Genomic DNA, 23306 nt, shown 5'->3' with positions numbered 1-23306 from the left:
CTCAGCTTTGTAACCCAGTTTACTTGCAGAGTGGATCAGCCCACCACAGGATCCCCCCTTCCCCCTCGCCTCAGAACCGGTGTTCGGAGGTGATGAGCCATCTGACAGTACACAGTTCGTACGTTTAGGCAGGCAACCCCTCTGTTGCGGGCATGCTACCATCACCGCTGGCTCCATCAACATGTGCTGCTTAAGGCAGTAGGCTGTGAAGGTTTCTTGCCTGCCCCCCAATGTCCTGCTGTTGAGTTGAAGCACCTTATATGGATGCACGTATGGTTACTGAAGTGGAGTTTGGTACATTCTTCTCATCACAAAAACATACAGGCAGACCTTGAGCTCTTTCAGGACATAGGAGGCAGTTAGACTGTGTTGTGAGGTTGGGATAGGGGCCAAGGTGCTGGTTTTTCCCGTAGGCGGATCAGGAGTGCTGTAGGTGAGTCCTCTTGTCCTTGAGCTGCTGGCAGGAACTTGCCTACCACAGTAAGTGGAACCCCATACACAAGCTGACCAAATCCTCCTTCGGAACCGTGTGAATGCCTAGTAGCACCCAAGGCAACTCGTCTACCCAGTTCAGGCCATTGAGGTGTGCAATTAGGGCTGTCTTCAAATGGCAGTGGAATCTCTCCATGAGGCCATTTGACTATGGATAGTAAGCCGTGGTATGATGTAACTGGGTGCTGAGGAGCTGGGTTAGTGCCGTCCATAATGCTGATGTGAACTGCGCTCCCTTGTCCAAAGTTATGTCAGCCGGTAAACCGAAACGAGCTACCCAGTTCGCAATGAGGGCCCTGGTGGAGGACATCATGGAGGTGTCCAAGACCATGGCAGCCTCCGGCCATCTTGTGAATCTGTCAACCAAGGTTTGTGATTGTCCATAAGCACCAGCATGCCGTTAATGAGGGCGGATGGTGTTCGGTCACCTAGGCTGACCATATGTAGCATAAGTGCTGCCTGTTCATGGTGGGATAGCTCGAAAGTATGGATAAGGAGCAATTTAATGGCCTCGTACCTGTCAACGGCAGGGGGGATGATGCAGGAACTCGACAATTCTTCCTGCTGTCTCTTGGTTGAGTGAGCTGACTGCATAGTAATACTTGGTGGTATCTGCAATGATCTGACTGACATGGAACTGGGCCTCAGCCTGTTTCAACCAGACAACAGGCTGTGCGGTCCAAAATGTGGACAGTTTCAGTGAGACTGCGCTTTTTACATTAGCCTCATTCATCGTGGGGTCCAAAATTGCCATTTAGGCCGTCAATGTCACCACTGTGGTTGCAAGAAGATGCAGTGAACCAACCACTCTGGCAGCCGTGAGTGAGCTAGACCAACTAATTTTAATCGAACTCGGACGTGCGAGTTCCCAATTCTCTCAGTTCCCAATTACGTTTGCGACTCCTGGGACAGAAATAACGTCAGCCCTGAAGGCTGGAACCACACCTGGTGCATCAGGGCTCCCTGCCCCACCGCGAGTCCTCAGCACCATAACCTAGTTTGCTTTCAGAGTGGCTCAGCCCCCCAACATGAGCATCAAAACAACTTTGTTCACATTATATAGAAGTACCTTGTGCCCCCTTTGTTAACAGAAAAACCGATGCACACATATATATAGATATCCCCATACACCCTCAGATACACACCCAGAACCCCCACTCTCTGACCACCTTCGCACCTTTGCTGACAGTATCATTGTTATATTACCAATTATTCGAGTGCATACATTGCACAGTCAGATATTTTTCTGTAAGCACTTGCAATTCAGATAGATAATGCATAAAAGGATTCAATTTATGAAGAAATTTTCTGATGGGCCATCTTAATTTGTATTTGATTTCCTCCATTTTAATAAAGAATTAATAATAAATTTAATTGCTTTTAAAATAAATGATTTAATTAATTAAATTCATTTTTAAAACTTTCTGATGTTACAGAGCCAGCGATCGGGATCGGGGCTCGAATCCTGTTCTGTCTGTAAGGAGTATGTACTTTCTCCCTGTTTCTGATGGGGGGAGGGCTCCGGTTTCCTCCCACCCTCCAAAAGCATACAGGTTAATTGGGTGTAATGGATGGCATAGGCTCGTGGGCTGAAAGGGCCTGTTACCGTGCTCTATGTCTAAATTTAAAAAAATAAAGAAAGAAACTGATATCCTAAATCAGTGGCTCCCAAACTTCTTTGGGCTGCCACCCCCTTGGCCTCTAGGCCATATCCCGAGCACTCCCCCTTCCCAAATACAACAGCGCTGGGAGGGTCAGGGGGAAGGGGCGGCACTGAGCGGGGTAGGGGTGTTAGTGGCTGCGCTGAGTGGGGTAGTGCTGGCGCTGAGTGGGGTTTAGTGGAGGCGCTGAGCAGGGGTTGGTGGTGGCAACAGTGGCACTGAGGGGGGATAGTGACGCCAGTACAACATGGTGGCCACCAAGACCAACTCTCACAAGAATGCCTTGTTGCCATTTATGCTGCTCACTACTGCCACCCTGAGACTGACCAGAAAATTACTGCACTGGCTTCTTCATTAATCTTTGCAGCAGACTGAATAATAACAAGACTGAAGGTTTGGAACGTCTCCCATTTCCATCACCACCCCCTTGGATCTTTCCACCATCCATAGGGGGTCAGTAGCACCCACCTTTGGAATCACTATCCTAAATCCATTGAGTAATAGAGGGACCCCTACTAGGCTTTCAGTGCAATAGATTTGTAAATGCTATTACCACTTTCTGTGGAGATTTTAGGGAGTTGTCAGAGATTCCAAATATTGCAATCAATGGGCAAGGTTGGAAATTAACTTTGAATGTTTTAGATAATGTTCCAAAACCCTTGAACTTGTGGCATTGATAAAACATATGGCTCAGGTGGCAAGAGGAGCCATTACACCTTTTGCATTTGTCCTCAATTTCAAGATAAATGGTTTAACAGGCTGGATTTAGTAAAGTAAACCCCACGTAGCACCTTAAACTGAATAAGTCCCAACCGATCACATGAGATGGTAGAGCAAATTCTCTCAATCCCCTCCTCCTCCAGTTTACACCAGGAGAACTCAAGGGAGTGAACCCTGTAACATAGCTTGTGTATGTGTGCTGTCCTGTAGTAAAATTGGGAAGAGAGAGTCCTCCTCTAACTTTACAGTTTTGCAATAGTGCTTTACGAACCCTTGGGGATTGCCGTTCTAAATAAAGGAGGAAATTATTTTATCCAGAGAAATGTTAAAACTATTTTGGTAGAACTAAAGGAATCATTTGAAATAAATAGTGAAATTTTGTTCATTTTAAAACACCACTATCCACTTCAATCTACTTAGCACCATGTAGTGGTTTCTGAACCTTTTGTGATTGGAAACACATGCAGTGAAGGAGGTGTTTGATGTGGTTGGCCAGGCCATTGAGTACTGGAACAGGGATATCTGAGCAAGACATTGGTGAGCCCCTACTTCAAGTATTGTGCACAGTTTTGGTTACCGAGCTACATGAAATATATAATTTAGCTGGAAAGGACATGGAAAAGATTCATGAGAATGTTACTGGGGCTGGAATATTTGAATTATAAGGAGAGGTCAGGATTGTTTGGATCTTTATTCCCTGGATCGGAGGAGGCTGGGGAGACCATATAGAACTTTATAAACTCATGAGGGGCATAGATAAGGTAAGTAGTCACAGTTTTATTTTGCCCAGTGTAGGGAGAGAGCATAGATAAGAGGTGAAAGGTAAAATGGTCTGGGAGGACATCTTTTTCACACAGGGCAGTGGGTCTCTGGAACGAGCTGCCAGAGGAAGTGGTAGAAACAAGGGCAATTGTAACTTTCCAAAGATATTTAGACAGGTCCATTGGAAAGGTTTAGAAGGGCATCAGCTGAATCAGGCTTGGTTAGATTTCCCATTCTGATTACATGATTGGCACCCTGATTTCAATGACCCCTTTGTAATTTCCCAAGAATTTATTTTGGCCACTGACCATCGTCAATAAGCATGGAGATCTGCTTACCCTGCACCATGCTGACCCTGAACACCACCCGACTGCATCAGTAAGTGCTGTTCGAGTTTTGCATACTATGCCTTATTAATTATTCTTCTATACCTCCTATCATTTCTGCTTCTCACTGTGATAATGAAGCATCCCAGTTTATCATATCATTGCACAATTCTAAGGCATTTGTATCTTGAAAAGCAAACTAAATTTTGCATCATTTATTGAAACTTCAAACTCAGAGGGCCTGACTTCTTTTTAAGATTGTTTTTTTTAAATTCTAATCTGCAATGCCTGAAAATAAATATGAGCAGTAATTACTCTAGTGGAAATTGTACTTGCAAGTCACCATAGGGAGCTGAACCAACAAGTACAGGATTTCTAGTTCCTGCCCTTTCTAGCCAAGAATTGTGTTCTGGGTAAAATGAGCAGCACGTTCTCTGGCAATCTGTCAGACTGATCTTATCACAAATCATCACTTATTCCAGAAGTGCAGCAATTAAACATTGCATCCCAGATGCAGGTGGAGAAGAGAAAGGTTGAATAAGAAGCTTTTTGGCTCACTGACATTTAGATAGGTGTGAGATGCATAAGGCAATGTGTCACATCATTGATAGTGCAGAGACTCACACAATTAACAGCAACCTACGAGTATATATTTTCTTTTTATGCTTTAGAAAGACGCGATGGATTTTTTTCCCCCATTTCATTGGGCATCAGCATTAAACACTTCCACATGCACTCTAATATCGAGCTGTCTTCCCCCTAAATCATTGTGAAGCCCCAAGCCTGCAAGTCTGTCTTCTGTTGTACCAGTTCACTGTGTTGCATTTGCATTGACCATTGCTCAAAATGAGATTATTGGAAAGAAGAAAATATTTGCATTGATGGCATTTTCATGAGTAATTGTGGCTCAGAACTTGCTCATTGCCACTTGGCCACCTGCTTTCGTTTGGGAAAATATCCTACAATTGTACATTTACCCTTGAATCCATTGGGATGAACTTGCTGCTTGAGAACCTCCAGGTCCAACTCAGTGAGGTTCTGCGTGCTGCCTGGGGCCTGCACTAAGTACACTGGTCAGGGTATGGAGTCTGCACGGTGAGAATTCTACACTTGGGTGCTACAGAAAGCTGTGCAGGGAACAAGATATCGTCCATTGCATCAAGTAGGTGTGGACAAGGAGAATCCTGTCCTTGTGGTGTCTGGAGATGGAGGGGATCTGAGCAGATGTGCAGGAGATAGGAGATGCAAGTAAGGGGTGAGTTTAAAGGTAGGACCACTTCAATGTAGATGTAATCAGATGACCAAACAGCTAAGATTCACCTTGACAGAGGCTCAGCCATTCCCTAGCTTAGTCAATGGTCAAAGCTGTTGAAGGGTTTAAAGGAGATAGACCACATTCTAGTGATTTCTGTTGTTGCTGGTTAGGGTAGTGTGTGACAGAGTATATAGATGTGTTTTGGGAGTTAAATTGGGAAAGGTTTGTTAGAGGAGGTCACACACAAACACTATGAAACACAGAGTTTTTGCAGGAGCTTTTGCAGAGTGCTCACAGACCAATAATGGAGTGTTGTTTGCAGAAGTCAACCAATGTAACAACAGGCTCTGTCTGGAAAAAGAGAATTTACTGTCTGGAAGGTCATGTGATCTTTGCAGGCAGAGAGGGGATAAAAACAGACTCTGCTCTCAGAGTTGGAGTGAGTGAGAGAGAGAGAGAGAGAAAGAGAGAGAGAGAGAGAGAGAGAGAGAGAGAGAGGAGAGACACAGACATTGGTTCCAGAGGGACAAGCTGGCAAGCTTTGGAAGATGGCTTGGTCAAAGGAGAGGACTGGGTGTCTGGTGTTGCCCTTGGAATAGGTGAAACAGAAAGGAACTCTGTGGTGACCTGAAAGAAAGAGGTTATCATATGAAGAACCCTGAAGGGGACAAATTTTATCAGCAAGACACTGAAGTGGCCGATTAAAAAAGAATCAGTTGTGGATATCCTCTGTTAAGCACCAAAGCCTGGTGAACTTTATTAATGTTCAATTCTGTGCACAGTATAAGCATTGCCTGCAACCAGTGAGATTGGACTGTGAACTAAAGGACTTTGCTGAACTTACACACACATTATACCTACGTGCACTTAAAATTAGAAGGGGGTTAAGTGAGTCAATAGAGATAAGTTAAAGTTTGATTCTATTTTCATGTTCAAAGATAATTAAAAGCAACTTTTGTTTAAATTACCTTTTGTCATGGTGCATATCTACTGTTGCTGGGTTTTGTGGTCCGCTGGACTCATAACAAGTGTCTCTGCAAGACTTTATTTATTTCCTATTTTTTGCCAAGTGTCTGGTTTTATTGTATGTTTTCCTTTGAATCCTCTGTCCATCTTTGAATCACACAGATGGAGTACTTTGGACATCCTGGCCAAGTTGGGTCAAAGAACCTGTATCCGTGTTGCATCACGGACAATAATATGGAAACATCATTAAATTGTGAAATGAAATTGTGCCGTTTTCAGAAAAAAATAAAATGTCATCTTGTGTCATAAGTGTGCACCCTGAGAACCTACATAATAAAATAGAAAAGCTTTAGCTATAGCAGCAATGACCACTGTAATATTTCACTTTAAATCCATCAGCTAATTGTTCTTGTTAAAATAATTGAATTGATTTGAATGGGATCTTTACAAGTTACTGTCTTGAAGGATTATGGATTGGTTTCCTTAATCGTTAGTTGGGGAAATGCTTTTGATTTCTGAACTAATCTTGGATCAGGTTCATGCCATGCTTTGTAAAAGTTCTGATTTAATAAACCCTACCTGAATTTCTGCCCATAAATCTGTCGAAATTGAATGGTATCTCCAACCAATGTCTGGCAATTCATTTGGTCTGTGTCTGGCAACGCTCTCGCCTTTCTCGATCTCGGTAGACAAACTCTTGACAGATATTTTTGACAAACCCACCAACTCCCTCAGTTACCTCAACACCTTTTCACACCTTGCCTCCTTCTCTCAATTCCAGTGGTTCCATTGCATCTTCTGTTGCAATGAGGTCTTCCAATCCAGATTATCCAAGATGTCCTCCTTCTTCAAAAACCATGGAATCCCCTCTACCACCATCAACTCAGCCCTTACTTGCATCTCCTCTATTTCCTTCACATCCCCTCCATCTCCAGACACAACAAGGACAGGATTCTCTTTGTCCACACTGACCATCCCACGAGCTTCCGCATCCAACATATCATCTTCCTCAAATTCTGCCACCTACAATGTGATCCCACCACCAAACACATCTTCGCCACTCCTCCCCTCTCCATCTTCTGCAGGGCCCTCTCCCTCTGTGACTCCCTCATACCTTTCTACCAATCACCCCCTTGGTATCTACCTCTGTGATCACATGAAATGCTACACTTGAGCCCACACCTCCTCCTCCACCACCATTTGGGCCCCCAAACAGTCCTTTCAAGTGAAGCAACACTTCACTTGTGAATCTAGTGGGGGTCAACCATTCCATCTGGTGCTCCTGTTGTGGTCTCCTTTACATCAGAGAGACTGGACATAGACTGGGAGATCATTTCATTGAGCACCTTCACTCTGACTCCTGAAATAATGAGGAACCCCCAGCAGCCAAAAATTTCATTTCCATGTCCCACTTCCTCGTTGACATGTCTGTGCGTGGACTCCTACACTGCCAAAGCAAGACCACTCATAAATTGGAGAAACGAGAACCTAATATTCTGTCTGGGCTTCCTCCAACCAGATGGCATTAACATCGACTTCTCCAGATTCCATTAACCCCCCCCCCCACCTCCCCTGGTTCTCTCCCTTTCTCTCGCTCTCTGTCTCCTTTTCTCCAACTCCCCACCCCTTTCCTCTCCATTCAGAGAGCTACCCCCTCCTCATCATTTAGAACCATAGAATGCTACAGCACAGAAAACAGCCCATTCAGCCTTTCTAGACCGTGCTGACCATTCCATAACCCTCCAGACCTCTCCCATCCATGTACCTATAAAATTTATTCTTAAAATACAACATCGAGCTCACATTCACCACATCAGATGTTAGTCATTCCACACTTCCACCACTCTCTGACTGAAGAACTTTCCCCTAATGTTCCCCATAAACCTTTCCCCTTTCACTAAAACTTTCCCTAATCTAAGTGGGAAAAGCCTACTTGCATCCACTCTGCCTATACCTCTCATAATCTTGTAAACCTTTATGAAATTTCCCCTCATTCTTCTACACTCCAAGGAATAATGTCCTAACCTGTTTAATCTTTCCCTGTAACTCAACTCCTGAAGACCCCACAGTATCCTAGTAAATCATCTCTACACTCTTTTAATCTTATTGATATCCTTCCGGTAGTTAGGCAACCAGAACTGTGCACAATATTCCAAATTTGGCCTCACCAATGTCTTAAACAACTTCAACATAACATCCCAACTCCTATACTCAATACTTTGATTTATAAAGGGTAAGATGCTAAAAGCTTTCTTTACAACCCTGTTCACCTTTGTTGCCACCTTCAGGGAAGAATGTATTCCCAGATCTCTCTGCTTCTCCGCACTCCTCAGTGCCCTACCATTTACTGTGTATGTCCTATCTTGGTTTGCCCTTCCAAAATGCATCACCTCACACTTGCCTGCATTAAACTCCATCTGTCATTTATTGACCAATTCTTCCATGGTCCAGATCCCTCTGCAAGCTTTGAAAATCTTTCTCCCTGTCCACAACACCTTCTATTTTTATGTCATCAGCCAACTTGCTGATTCAATTCACCACATTGTCATCCAGATCATTGACATAGACAACAAACAACAATGGTCCCAACATGGATCCCTGATCTACACCACTAGTCACAGGCCTCCAGTCTGAGAAGCAACCATCCACTACCACTCTTTCATTTCTCCCACACAGCCAATTACAAATCCAGTTTACAACCTCTCCATGGATACCTAGTGTCATAACCTTCTGAACTAATCTCCCATGTGGGACTTACTAAAGTCCATGTAGATAACATCCACAGATTTTCCTTCATCTACCTTCTTGGTAACCTCCTCAAAAAACTTCAAGATTCATTAAACATGACCTACCACTCACAAAGCCATGCTGACTGTCCTTAATCAGCCCATGACTGTCCGAATACCAATATATCCGATCTCTCAGAACTCCTTCCAATAATTTACCCACCACTGACATTGGGCTCATGACCTATAATTATCTGGTTTATTTTTGGAGCCTTTTTTAAACAGCAATACAACATGAGATGCCCTCCAATCCTCTGGCACCTCACCTGTGGATAAGGTCATTTTGAATATATCTGCCAGGGCCCCTGAAATTCCGACGAGAGACTCCCTTAAGATCCGACAATTATCTGCCTTTATTTGGTGACAGGCAGCAAGCACCTCCTCCTCCCTAATCTCCATATGTCCCATGACCCTTCTGTTTGTTTCCCTTCCTTCCTATACACTATGCCAGTTTCCTGAGAAAAACTGTTTAAGATCTCCCCCATTACGGAGGCTCCACACGTAGCTGACCACTCTGATCCTCTAGAGGATTAATTTTGTCCCTTAATATACTTATAGAACCTTTTTGGGTTTACCTTCACATTATCTGCCAGAGCAATTTCATGCCTTCTTTTTGCCTTCCTGATTTCCCATCATTTTTTTTGCCCTCCCAAATATAACCACCATGACCTCTTGCCTTTGTGTCTGAACTCCTCCCCCTGCCCCTCCCCTCACTATTTTATTCAGACCCTTGCCTGCCTTTTGGGCACACCTTGATGAAAGGCTCAGGATACTGTGTGACCTGCTGAGTTTCCCCAGCACTTTTGTGTATTAAAGTAAAATCACAGCGGCTGCAGACTTTCTCGCTTACATCTGGAGCATTGCGTCCAGTTCTGGTCACCTCATCGCAGGAAGGACGTGGAAGCTATGGAGAGGGTGCAGAGGAGATTTACCAGGAAGTTGCCTGGATTGGAAAATAAGTCTTATGAGGCAAGGTTAGCAGAGCTGGGACTTTTCACTTTTGAACTTAGGAGGATGAGAGGAGTCTTAATGGGGGTCTACAAGATTATGGGAGTCATAGATCAGGTGGAGAGCCAGTGCCTGTTTCCCAGGAACAGCAAATACCAGAGGATGTGTGTACAATGTGAAGAGAGGGACAATTTTTTTACGTAGAGTTGTTGATGCCTGGAATGCCTTGCCAGGGATGGTGGTGGTTTTAAGAGACTCTTAGACGGGCACATGGATAGAATAAAAATAGAGAGTTATGGGCTAGGGATGGTTTAGCTTTTTTAAGGAATGTATGGGTCAGCACATCAAGGGCAAAGGGGCCTGCATTGTGCTGTTATGCACTATGTTGTAAGGCTTGCTTTTAGCATTGACTTCAATTGCTCCTTTAGCAGAATATCAGGAACTGGAAGGATTCTGTAGGTCGGGCTGAAATGTTAGCTTTGACTCAACAAAGGCACTCACTGATATATCAGAAAGCTGTAAATCCTCTTCCTTCCTTCATTCTGATTAAGAAATACAATTACTGGAAGTACTAAGTGCTGAAGGAAGTCAGGGAAATACGACCCAGTCCTCATCGAGGGCTCAGTAGTGGAGAGGGTCAACAACTTCAAATTCAACATCTCTGAAGATCTGCCCTGGAGTCTCCATGTTGATGCAATCACAAAGAAGGCTCGCCAGCAGCTATACTTTGTGAGGTATCCGAGGAGATTTGGTATGTCACCGAAGACTCTCGTAAACTGTTACATGTGTACCATGGAGATCATTCTGGCTGGTTGCATCACTGCCTGGTATGGATTCACCAACTCTCAGGACAAGAATAAACTCCAGGGTATTATTAACTTGGCCTGTGACATCACAGGTACCAGACTTCACTCTATCGACGACATCTACATGAGGTGGTGACTTTAAAAAGCTGCCTCTATCCTCAAGGGCCCCCTACCACCCAGACCATGCGCTCTTCACTCTGCTACCATCGGGGAAAAGGTACATGACCTTGAAGATGAGCTCTCAACGGCACAAAGATAGCTTCTTCCCTGCTGCCATCAGATTCCTGACTAATCAATGAACCAAAGTCACTGCCTTACTCTTTGTGCACTAGTATTTTATTTTTTATCGTAAGGTTGTAAGATGGTTATAATATGAATGTTTTGCACTATGACGCTACTGTAAAACACCGAATTTCATGACTTATTCATGATAATAAATTCTGATTCAGACCAGAGCAACCTGAACTCTTTCCTCCATTTCTTTCCCCATGGATGCCTTCTGACCTGCTGGGCAGTTCCAGCATTTTCTGATTTTATTTCCTATTTCCATCATCTGCAGTTTTTTGATTCTGATTTGGCAATGCCGATTTCAAAATTGATCAATGTGAATTTTGGCCATTATTGTCATGTAATGCTACATTTAGAATATAACATACATGAAATTATTTGACTTTTGTCTACCGTAAGGTACTTTGTCCAGAGCCCCTCAAGGAAACCTACAGCCCTTGGTGATCCTGGGTGGTCTCCCCTCCAGATACTGACCTGTCCTGAGCCTGCTTAGCTTCCGAGATCAGACAACTTCAGGTGTATTCAAGCTATTAGGCTTCTGCATAAAGTGCACAGCTGAAAATATGGCAACTTAAAATCAATTGTTTACACTGAAATAATTTTTTTTAAAACTCTTCCACTGAAAATATCAAAAATGTTTCCAACAAGCATTCAACCTTTCAAAGGAATTTGGTGGCTTTACAATCAGAAAAGTATTTTTATGTAGAAAATGATGAGTTAATGGTCAGTCAGGTCACAAAGACAGCAGTAGGATAAATGTCCTGTTTATCAATTTAGTAGAGTGGACTGGGGAATAATTATTGGCCTGAATATGGAGAAAGAACTGCTCAATTCCCTTGGAGAAAAAGCCTCCGTTTAATGTCCCAATAAGATTAGCATTCCTGCACTAGAGTGTCATCCTGGATTTTATTGTGTGAGGAATGGCCGGGAGCTGCTAACAAGTTTCTGTTTGGGTTTGACAGGAGATGCGATTGAAACATATGAGATCCTGAGTGTGCAGAGAATGTTTCCTGTAGCGGGGGATCTTAGATCTAGGGGTCACTTCTTTAAAACAAAGTAAAGATACAATTTTGATTTCTTGCAGAGCATTGAGAGTTTTTGGAACTCTTTTTGAAAAATGCAGATCTATGAATACTTTTGAGCAGAAGTGCATAGAAATGGTAAGCGAAGGAGAGAATGGTATAGGTGGGAATGAAGGGTTGAGGTTACACTTAGATTAGATGTTGTTGTTGTTCGTCCTTCTTAGTCAAAGATGACCATAGCTTCAAAGTCATGTTGGGTTTGAAGTCATGACTTGCGCTCGACTTGGATTAAAGTGAGGGAGAGTTGCTCAGGTCGTCAGCCTCACTCTCTCACCCCAGCCTATCTGGACCAGTGGCAGGACATAGTTGAGACGGCTGGAGACAGGTCAGGATGCAGCGGATGGCCAGCAGTGTTCTGTGTGTGTCTCACTGTGCCCTCTTAGCGCTCCACGACGCCTTGCTGAGAATCACTTTTCTGCCCGTTGAACTAATCATGGTTTCTTCCGCTCAGTCCGCTGAATCCAGGCTTCACACGCTAGGTAGACAAGCCCTGAGTGTTGTGGGTCCACGGCAGTTCTTGCGGCATGCTCACAAGCCTCCCCACCCAATGTTGAGCATTCTTATCCCCCTTTGCAGCCATTAGGAGATGTCTCCTCTTCCGTCTTCTCCACCGTTGGGATAATCACCTAGTGGTGTAGTAATGACACCACCCTCTCATTTGTTTTCGCCTGCTGGCTGAAGCGATGTGACGTGAGGAGCAAACAAGTGAGTGATTTAGGAGATGAGCGAGGTCCAGTGATGCCTACCATCCCCACCTTAGCGAGGCGCAGCTATCAGCACCAAAGCTGAAATGGCCTACTCCTTCAGTTCATTCATATGTTCATTGGTGTTTAAGCCTCTGGAGTGGGACATGAATCAACACCTTCAAGTTCATTAACATAAAAAAACCAGATGATCCTTGGTGCGTGCGCGCGCGCACACACACACACACACACACACACACACACACACACACACACACACACACACACACACACACACACACACACACACACACACACACACAAAATGGTACACAACACATAATTACCACAGGTATACATAAAGATGGAATTTAAAAAAATAAATAAAATTTCTCAGACCTGACTTTGGTGCTCTGATATCTTCTTCACGATTATAGTATGCCAAAGACACTGTGTGCTGCATAGAGTGGGGTGGGGGGTGGGTTGGGGGGGGGCCCTATCATTTTTTGAGCCTTCAAAGCTCATGGTAAACGTTGTCCACATTGGATAAAAAGACCCCAGTGATCTTCTCAGCCTTGTAGCTTGAAGGTAGCAATTCTTCTACTGTGGCACACCTGACCTGAGCGAGGATACTGAGAAGGCAGCAGATTGTGAGGAAGTGGGGATTAGCCCCATTTGGTGGGCTGGTGGGTCAGTTCATTGAAAGGATTTACAACTGGATGATCCCCATCACTCTGCATGGTCTATAATATTTAATGTCTTTCTCTAAATCCTTTGCCATTTAGAAAAGCTCCATCTGGTCAAATGCTAACATTGATTACGGCTTGTCATCAGCCCTCACAATAATCCAATGTGTAAACACAAGCCTATGATGTAAGGCATTGTGATTTGGATGAACTCAGTCAACACTTTCAACTTGCTGTGCTGAAGGGTCTTGACACAGATGCTGAGGATTTCCAGCATTTTTATTGTTTGTATTTTAGTCCCAGTTTTTCTGATTAACACTTTCATCTTGGTGTGACCAATCCTCTTCCATTTCCAGTGTTGTCCCTTCACTAATTCTACTACATGGAAAAGGCTGCAATGGCAGATTTACCTGAGGCATCTTGAGTATGGATTCGAGGTGGTGTTCTGCAGAGACAAAGGAAGAATGACAAATCCGTTACGGGATGCACCAGGTCTCAATGTGGTGACTGTTTAAAGGCGAGGTGCAGCGGCTCACCAGAGGCTTAATGGAACTGGCTCGGGAGGTTCCAAGTGATGTCATGACATTACAATGCGAGGAATTCATTTGGAACGTGTGGGTTTTTTAAAACCTGCAGGTGACTGAGTAAAAGACTTTTACTGAACTTCGATTCAACTGCGTTTGATCATCTTCTCATTCTTTATTTCTCACTGCAACACAGTTGCTATGTTGGTGACCCCGATGGGCCCAAACGGATTTTGAACCCAACATGGACAACGTAATGGTTTCGATCAAACTGCCTGTCATTTGGGCCACTTAACCTGAAGTTTGGATCAGACAGGCTGAGGCACAGTTCCACATTAACAAGGTAGAAGTGGACGCCACTAAGTACTATTATGTGGTAAGCATTCTTAACCAGGACATGGTCGGTCAAGTAGTGGATTTCCTTGGGGACCCACCAGCTCTTGGTATGTCGAAGCCTTAAAAACTCACCTCCGGATTTACGGTCTCTCACGACGCAAGTTAGCTGCACGGCTTCTCCACATCAATGGCCTGGGAGACTTCACCCCTTTGGAGTTAATAAACAACATGGTAACTGGCAGATGGCCAGAGGCCTTGTTTGCTTTTCGAGCAAGTTTTAGAGCTTATCCCAGAAGACATCCACATGTTGACTGATGAGAACTTTCATAATCCTTGAACACTGGCCACCTGTACAGATGTTGTGTAGCATGTGAAACAGCAAGATACATGGCCCACAGAAATTAGTGATGTGACATACCCAAAGGCTCAGGATCCATGAGTACAGTTGACGAGGGCGCACATTCCACCGGAGAAGTATGACTCCACAATAACCACCTGGTGTTTATACCATCAACGCTGGGGTTCTGGAGCTCGCCACTGCCGATCCCCTTGCACTTTTCTGGGAAAACATCATGGCCAGTCGTCGCTAATGGCTACAGTGGCTGGTCTCCGAAACAGCCTGTGAGCACTGCTGTGTGCAGACTTCAGACACAAAGTTCATACATTGTTCTTCTTTGGCTTGGCTTCGCGGACGAAGATTTATGGAGGGGGTAAAATGTCCACGTCAGCTGCAGGCTTGTTGGTGGCTGACAAGTCCGATGCGGGACAGGCAGACACGGTTGCAGCGGTTGCAGGGGAAAATTGGTTGGTTGGGGTTGGGTGTTGGGTTTTTCCTCCTTTGCCTTTTGTCAGTGAGGTGGGCTCTGCAGTCTTCTTCAAAGGAGGTTGCTGCCCGGCAAACTGTGAGGCGCCAAGATGCACGGTTTGAGGTGATATCAGCCCACTGGCGGTGGTCAATGTGGCAGGCACCAAGAGATTTCTTTAGGCAGTCCTTGTACCTTTTCTTTGGTGCACCTCTGTCACGGTGGCCAGTGGAGAGCTCGCCATATAACACGATCTTGGGAAGGCGATGGTCCTCCATTCTGGAGACGTGACCCACCCAGCGCAGCTGGATCTTCAGCAGCGTGGACTCGATGCTGTCGACCTCTGCCATCTCGAGTACTTCAACGTTAGGGATGAAAGCGCTCCAATGAATGTTGAGGATGGAGCAGAGACAACGCTGGTGGAAGCATTCTAGGAGCCGTAGGTGATGCCGGTAGAGGACCCATGATTCGGAGTCGAACAGGAGTGTGGGTATGACAATGGCTCTGTATACGCTTATCTTTGTGAGGTTTTTCAGTTGGTTGTTTTTCCAGACTCTTTTGTGTAGTCTTCCAAAGGCGCTATTTGCCTTGGCCAATCTGTTGTCTATCTCATTGTCGATCCTTGCATCTGATGAAATGGTGCAGCCGAGATAGGTAAACTGGTTGACTGTTTTGAGTTTTGTGTGCCCGATGGAGATGTGGGGGGCTGGTAGTCATGGTGGGGAGCTGGCTGATGGAGGACCTCAGTTTTCTTCAGGCTGACTTCCAGGCCAGACATTTTGGCAGTTTCCGCAAAACAGGACGTCAAGCGCTGAAGAGCTGGCTCTGAATGGGCAACTAAATCGGCATCGTCTGCAAAGAGTAGTTCATGGACAAGTTTCTCTTGTGTCTTGGTGTGAGCTTGCAGGCGCCTCAGATTGAAGATTGAAGACCCAGGATGAGACATATAAGGCAATCGAACAACTGAAAAGTGGCAAAGCAGCAGGTATGGATGGAATCCCCCCAGAGGTCTGGAAGGCTGGCGGCAAAACTTTGCATGTCAAACTGCATGAGTTTTTCAAGCTTTGTTGGGACCAAGGAAAACTGCCTCAGGACCTTCGTGATGCCACCATCATCACCCTGTACAAAAACAAAGGCGAGAAATCAGACTGCTCAAACTACAGGGGAATCACGCTGCTCTCCATTGCAGGCAAAATCTTCGCTAGGATTCTCCTAAATAGCATAATACCTAGTGTCGCCGAGAATATTCTCCCAGAATCACAGTGCGGCTTTTGTGCAAACAGAGGAACTACTGACATGGTCTTTGCCCTCAGACAGCTCCAAGAAAAGTTCAGAGAACAAAACAAAGGACTCTACATCACCTTTGTTGACCTCACCAAAGCCTTTGACACCGTGAGCAGGAAAGGGCTTTGGCAAATACTAGAGCGCATCGGATGCCCCCCAAAGTTCCTCAACATGATTATCCAACTGCACGAAAACCAACAAGGTCGGGTCAGATACAGCAATGAGCTCTCTGAACCCTTCTCCATTAACAATGGCGTGAAGCAAGGCTGTGTTCTCGCACCAACCCTCTTTTCAATCTTCTTCAGCATGATGCTGAACCAAGCCATGAAAGACCTCAACAATGAAGACGCTGTTTACATCCGGTACCGCACGGATGGCAGTCATAGATTGTACAACAGGCTTAAATCAGCTTATACTTATACCTTCCTGGCTAGCATGAGTCTTTATACAGGCTGGTGATTGAGAGTGGGCAGGTGGAGCCAGTCTCCCAGGTTGCCTACCAGCAGGTACAGTGGTTGGCCCTGCAGTAGGCTGGTAGAGTGCGGCCATTGTAGTGGTTATATCACCACATTCACCCCCTTCTTAAAATGTCCTTGGGTAGGGGGAATGGTGTTCTCGGTGGCGAGTAGCCCAAAAGTATATTTACAAATTCAGGATGTCCAGCAGTATTTTTTGCCTCTGGGACCATTGCAGGATAGGGTCTTGGTCAATGGTCAGTGGGGGCAGGGATGCCTGAAGGTCGCCTGGGTTTGGGGTGGCCGGTGGCACAAGCAAGATGGTGTATAGCATAGTTGGGGTGTCTACTAGTGCAAGGGTGTAGGTGCAGGGTGGGTCCATGGGGAGCAGGACCTGTGGAGAGACGAGGAGTGGGTGTTGGCTCCAGGGAGGTCCTGGATTGGCCAGGGGTGATGCCCAGCTGGTGCTAGGTCCCAGGTCAAAACTGTGTCCTCACATCCATTGGGTACCTGACATAGGTGTAATTTGGGTTCGCATGGAGGAGATGCACCTACTCAACCAGGTCGGATTTGTGAGCCCTCACGTATTTGCGGAGGAGCACTGGTCCTGGAGGCGTCAGCCTTGCTGGCAGGGAGCTGCCCATCACTGATTTCCTAGGAAAAGAGAAAAGGCATTTGTGACAGGTCTGATTGGTAGCCATGCACAAGAACGACCATATGGTGTGAAGTGTCTCGGGGAGGGCCTCTTGCCAATAGTTGATGGACCAAGCTTTGGACCTCAGGGCCAGGAGGACCACCTTCCAGATCACCCCATTCTCACATTCAACCTGCCCATTGCCCATGGGATTGTAGCTAGTCATGCAACTTGATGTAATGCCTCATACCATCAGGTACAATGGTTGGCCCTGCAGTAGGCTGGCAGCTCCTCACTTATGAAGCTGGACCCCCAGTCACTGTGGATGAAGGCCAGGTATCCGAACATGGTGAAGATCTGCACCAGCACCTTGATAACGGAGGTGGTGGAGGTGTCAAAGCAAGGGATTGCAAAGGAAAAACGGGAGTATTCATCTATGAACAAGAGGAAATCAATGTTCTGTTTTGTGGAAGGCAGTGGTCCCCTTAAGTCAACGCTGAGTCATTCGAAGTGCCAAGTGGCCTTTATTACATGGCCTGTGGTGGGCAGAAGAAGCGAGGTTTACACTCCACACAGACCCTCCAGGATTCAGTCATGGTCCGGATTTCTTGGATGGAGAAGGGGAGGGTTCCAGGACTTTATGAAGCGGTACAGGCATGTGATGCCTGGGTGACAAAAGGTGTCATGCAGCACCTGAAGCTGTTTGGATTACGCATTGGCGCAGCTACGGGACGGCATCGGGGGAGTTGTTGAGCTTCCCTGGCCTATACTGGATGTCATAGCTCAACATGACCAGTTCATCTCTCCAGCGCAAGATCTTATCATTTTTGATCTTGCCCTTGTGGGTGGTGAAAGACACTGCTCGTTGGTCGGTGAGGAGGGTGAACTTCCTGCTTACCAGGAGGTGGTGCCAGTGGTGGACCACTTCCACGACCACCTGGGCCTCATTTTCGATGGTGGAGTGCGCAAGCTCGGAAACGTGGAGAAAAAGGCCACAAGTCTACTCCCTTAGTGAGGGTGGCTGCGAGGGCAATGTCAGAGGTATCGCACTCCATCTGGAATGGGGTGTTCTCATCTATGACATGCATCGTAGCTTTGGGGGTGTCCTGTCTGATGCGGGCGAAGGCCGCTTGCACTTCAGAAGGGACGGTAATGGTGGTGGCTTTGGCCAATGGGCAGAACTTATCTGAGGACTGGGGAACCCACTGGGAGTAGTAAGAGAAGAGCCCTAGTCACCTGTGGAGGGCCTTAAACATGTGGGGGAGGGGCAGTTCCATCAGGGGATGCATGTGTTCAGGGTTGGGACCGATGATACCAGGTTCCATGATGCATCTCAGATGGCGAAGTGGGTGGTACTGAACATGCACTTCACCCTGTTACAGGTGAGGTTTAGTGCCTCTGCCATCCTGAGGAATATCTCCAGGTTGGCATCATTGTCCTGCTGGTCGTGGCCACAGATGGTGACATTGTCCAAGTATGGGAAGATCGCTCTTAGGTTGTCCTGATCTACCATACAGTTCATCTCCCGCTGGAACATGAAGACTCCATTTATGACCTCAAACGGGACCTGGTGGAACTGGTAGAGGCATCTGTCTGCCTCAAAGACGATATAGGGTCTTTCCCAGGCATGGATGGAGAGCTGGTGGTAGGCTGATTTGAGGTCAATTGTGGAGAAAAACCTGTACTGGGCTATCTCATTGACTATGTCGGTAATGTGGGGCAGTGGGTAGGCGTCCAACTAGGTGTACCAGTTGATGGTCTGACTATAGTTGATGACCATCCTCTGTTTATTTCCCCCTTTGATGACAAGGACTTGGGCTCTCCAGGGGCTGGTGCTAGGCTCTATTACTCTTTCTGTCAGAAGCTGCCACACCTTGGCCTTCCTACTCTACATCTGGGATGAACTCTCCCAGCGAAAATTTCTAGTCGACACAGGTGCAGAGGTAAGTGTCCTTCCTCTTTCTGGCTTTGACACCCATATCAGGAGTGCAGGTCTGGTGCTCATGGCGGTGAATAACTTGCTGCTGTGTCCCGGCCGTTGGTGGATGCCGAGTTCCTCAGAGCCCATTCACTGATAATAGACTTAAAAGGGCACCTGTTGGTGAACACCACAACGTTCCCGACTTTCCGCCTTGGAAAAGCCAAGCTACCTAGCCCACCTCTAGACACTGTAGAGAACTCGAACAAAAAATTTGCCAAACTTCTTGTGGAGTTTCTGGATGTTGTCACTCCCTAGTTCTCCACTACCCACACCCAAACATGGCATCGCGCATCATATCCTAACCCAAGGACCTCCTCTACATACCTGAGACCGACCTGGCCACCTGACAAGTTGCTGCTTGTTAAACAAGAGTTCCACAAAATGGACGAACTTGGAATCATGCAGAGGTCTGATAGCCCATGAGCTTCCCTGCTACATATGGTGCCCAAAGTCATGGGAGGCTGGAGACCTTGTTGGGAATAAAGGGATCTCAATGATGCTACCACTGCAGACCGCTACCCTGTGCCCTATATACAGGACTTTACAGCTAATCTTCAAGGGACCAGGGTACTTTCTAAAACTGACTTGGTGTATGGGTACCTGTAAACCCAGAGGATGTGCCTAAGACCATCATCTTAAGGCCTCCATTCATCCTCTTTTAAGAAAGCCTTTTGGGTTAAAAAATGATGCTCTAGACCCAATTGTTACTGAAATATTTTGCTTGAGAAAAATTGCCATTGGCCCATTTCCTTTGGAGTTATGAAACCGTGCACATAACGAGTCAATGAGGGACGATTAAAACAGTGGTTTTCAAACTTTTTCTTTCCCCTAACATACCACCTTAAGCAATCCCTTATTAATCACAGAGCCCCGATAGTGTAGCGATTGCTTAAGGTGGAATGTGAGTTTACGGGGGCAGTTTGAAAACTACTGATTTGACTGTGCATGAGAGAAGGAGTTTGAAGGTGTGTGAGGCAGTTGAGTGTAATGCCCATGATGAACCAAACTGTGTTCAATATGAAGGAGTGATCCTGAAGGAGATAGCAACTTACTGTAGCTGTGTCTCTTGTGTCCACATTCATGTTGTAAAATACAAAAGTCTACATGTGCTGTGACTGCAATATAAGCACAGAAATGCTGGAGAAACTCAGCAGATCTCGCAGTGTCCATATGTGGTAAAGACATATAAGCAACATTTCAGGTCTGAGCCCTTCTTCAAGGTATGAACAAAGAGGAGGCAGTCACCAGAATTAAAAAGTGGGGGAAAAGGGAAGAATGGGAGAGGTACAGAGGTACAGAGCAACAGACAAAAGGTGTTGATCAGATAGAAAGGGGCAGGAGAGAGGAGAGGTGGGGTGGGGTTTGTTTTTGGCACTGTGAAGGAAGATGGAGGGTAAATTTAAGGGAGAGAGACAGAGCAAGAGGAAAAGATATGTAGGGAAAGATGGGGCGGGTGTGGTAGGGGTTGAGCTCATGGAAACTGGAGAAGTCAATGTTAATGCCATCTGGTTAGAGTTCCTAGATGGAATATGAGGTGTTGTTCCTCCAATTTATCAGTGTCTGGCAGTGCACGAGACCATGGACAGACATTTCAGCGTTGTCCAATTTTGTGCTGACTGAGTGTACCTGCAGGCAGAGATGAATGTAGGCCTCACATTGATTTCAAAGCAAGAAGTAAAAGAAAGGGTATCATGGGAAACAGGAATGGAGCATTGAGACTCTTCTAGCATTTCTGTGGGATCATTGCTCATCTATTGCTTTCCTAAATGGTCAGGAGAAATCTCTTGATCTTTTATTCGGAGGAGTAAAGCTTACATTTTCCATGCCAGTTGGGTACTGTAACTAATGCGACATGCACGGGGGTGCCAAGAGAATCCGATGGGAGTTAATGAGTATTTGAGAGAGATTAGTTTGTGTGGGAATAGAATTATAGAGTTATTCTGATGTTTGATGTGCCAGGTGGCTCCCTCTGCCATTAGGTGATGAGAAACATGATCTTCTCCTGAAGCTATGCCTTCTGGTCCTGGAGTATTCAGCTGGAAGTGAAAAGCTTTAGTCACTGCCATGAGATTAGAATGTCTCCATCAAGTTATTCTTGCACAAAATTCAATCAAATCAATCTTTAATATTTTGTCAACCAGCAAATGTAACGCCGTGTATGTAATCAATCCTCATAATTTAACCTTCAATGGCTGGGAATCTGCTCCTCGTTTCTTCCAAGATTAATGTTACCTTTTTGAACAAGAGTCTTCTGGGTCAAAAGTCAGGTGACATTGAAAAGTGAAGTCTCACCCTGGTCGTCCTGGTGAGATAATGTAAATTCTTTCTCCACGGCAGCCCGGTTCTTTGAACAGTGGTGTTGGTGTGGAATTGTTCAGCATCCTATCTGTGTGATGAAGCAGCTGCCACTCACTAAAAGGAAAGTGGATCTCTTTTTGGTCCACAATGGCTACATTCAAGAGTTCTTGAAAGTTATGCCTCCATTTTAAGAGCCAGCAGGTTTTACTGTAAGTAGCTTGCATACCTTGATGAAGGGCTCTGAAATGGAGAGGCAGTGTTCACCACCTGGTGGCACTGCTGTGCTCCTGTTCAGAGGACACACTGCCTGCCAATCCAGGTCAAAGACTCATCCCAAGCCACTGAGGTGACCCTTGCGTCTGGCCCACCTAAATTACCAGGTGCTGCAGTCCAGCCAGCCTGCCCAGACTCAGCCCTGACCTTCACCCAATTGCCCCAGGTGAATCACCTCAGCTGACCCCTGCTGAGCCCCTGCACTTGGCTTCAAGCCATTGGCCACAACAGCCAATGGGGCGCAGACCGCCCTTAGTACTGCCTTCAGGACTATAAAGGACCATGTGCCCCTTTGTTCTGCCTCTTTGGTCTCCTCTTGGCACGTAAGTAGCATCTTTCACACTGGGTTGGGGTGAGTCTTGAGGTCAGGTAGCAAGAGCCGTGACCATACTGGTCAAGAGGTGGGGGCACGTAGTATCACCTTGATCCTGACTGTTGAATATCCATGTCTATGTAATTTCCCTGCAATTTCTGTTGGTTCCTCCCTCGTTATCTGAAGTTATATTTACCCCTTACATATACTCGAGATGGCAGAGGTCGACAGCATCGAGTCCACGCTGCTGAAGATCCAGCTGCGCTGGGTGGGTCACGTCTCCAGAATGGAGGACCATCGCCTTCCCAAGATCGTGTTATATGGCGAGCTCTCCACTGGCCACCGTGACAGAGGTGCACCAAAGAAAAGGTACAAGGACTGCCTAAAGAAATCTCTTGGTGCCTGCCACATTGACCACTGCCAGTGGGCTGATATCGCCTCAAATCGTGCATCTTGGCGCCTCACAGTTTGGCGGGCAGCAACCTCCTTTGAAGAAGACCGCAGAGCCCACCTCACTGACAAAAGGCAAAGGAGGAAAATCCCAACACCTAACCCCAACCAACCAATTTTCCCCTGCAGCCGCTGCAACCGTGTCTGCCTGTCCCACATCGGACTTGTCAGCCACAAACGAGCCTGCAGCTGACGTGGACTTTTTGCCCCCTCCATAAATCTTCGTCCGCGAAGCCAAGCCAATGAAGATTGTATGTGTAGAGGTTTGTCTAGCATCCCCAAAATAAATGTATGCTTTGTACCTCAACTTTGGTCTGGCTCTTAACCTGCTGGACCCACATGACCCGAACAACAGGTTCAAGCCAGAAATGTTGTTTATGCATCTTTATCTATGCAATATAAAGTACACTTTTGACCTGCTGAGTTTCTCCAGCTTTGAGGTTTTACTGTAAGTAGCAGCTGCTTAATTGAGTTTACAGCTGTCCATAAACCTT

The 23306-nt window shown here is 46.0% G+C and overlaps 1 protein-coding gene and 1 long non-coding RNA gene across 18 annotated transcripts in view; one reads left to right on the top strand and one right to left on the bottom strand.

Annotated features, from left to right (window-relative positions):
- Positions 1-13605, bottom strand: part of LOC138744509 (uncharacterized) — a 74682-nt gene extending 61077 nt beyond the window's left edge. For both annotated transcript variants that reach the window (XR_011345585.1, XR_011345584.1), the window contains exon 1: positions 13175-13605. This is a non-coding gene — a long non-coding RNA (uncharacterized lncRNA). The remainder of the gene's footprint in view (positions 1-13174) is intronic.
- LOC138744504 (catenin alpha-3-like) overlaps positions 1-23306 on the top strand; it is a 1801283-nt gene that overhangs the window by 313105 nt on the left and 1464872 nt on the right. The window contains exon 2 of one of the 16 annotated variants that reach the window (XM_069900809.1): positions 1929-1968. The exons of the other annotated variants lie outside the window; for them this stretch is intronic. Within the exon in view, the coding sequence (XP_069756910.1) occupies positions 1929-1968 (40 nt within the window). The remainder of the gene's footprint in view (positions 1-1928; positions 1969-23306) is intronic. 16 annotated transcript variants of the gene reach the window in all.

Source organism: Narcine bancroftii, chromosome 10 (genome assembly GCF_036971445.1).
Source record: "Narcine bancroftii isolate sNarBan1 chromosome 10, sNarBan1.hap1, whole genome shotgun sequence".
Taxonomy (NCBI): Eukaryota; Metazoa; Chordata; class Chondrichthyes; order Torpediniformes; family Narcinidae; genus Narcine; species Narcine bancroftii.
The sequence above is the reverse complement of the archived record's forward strand: the minus strand, read 5'-3'. Positions and strand labels throughout refer to the sequence as shown.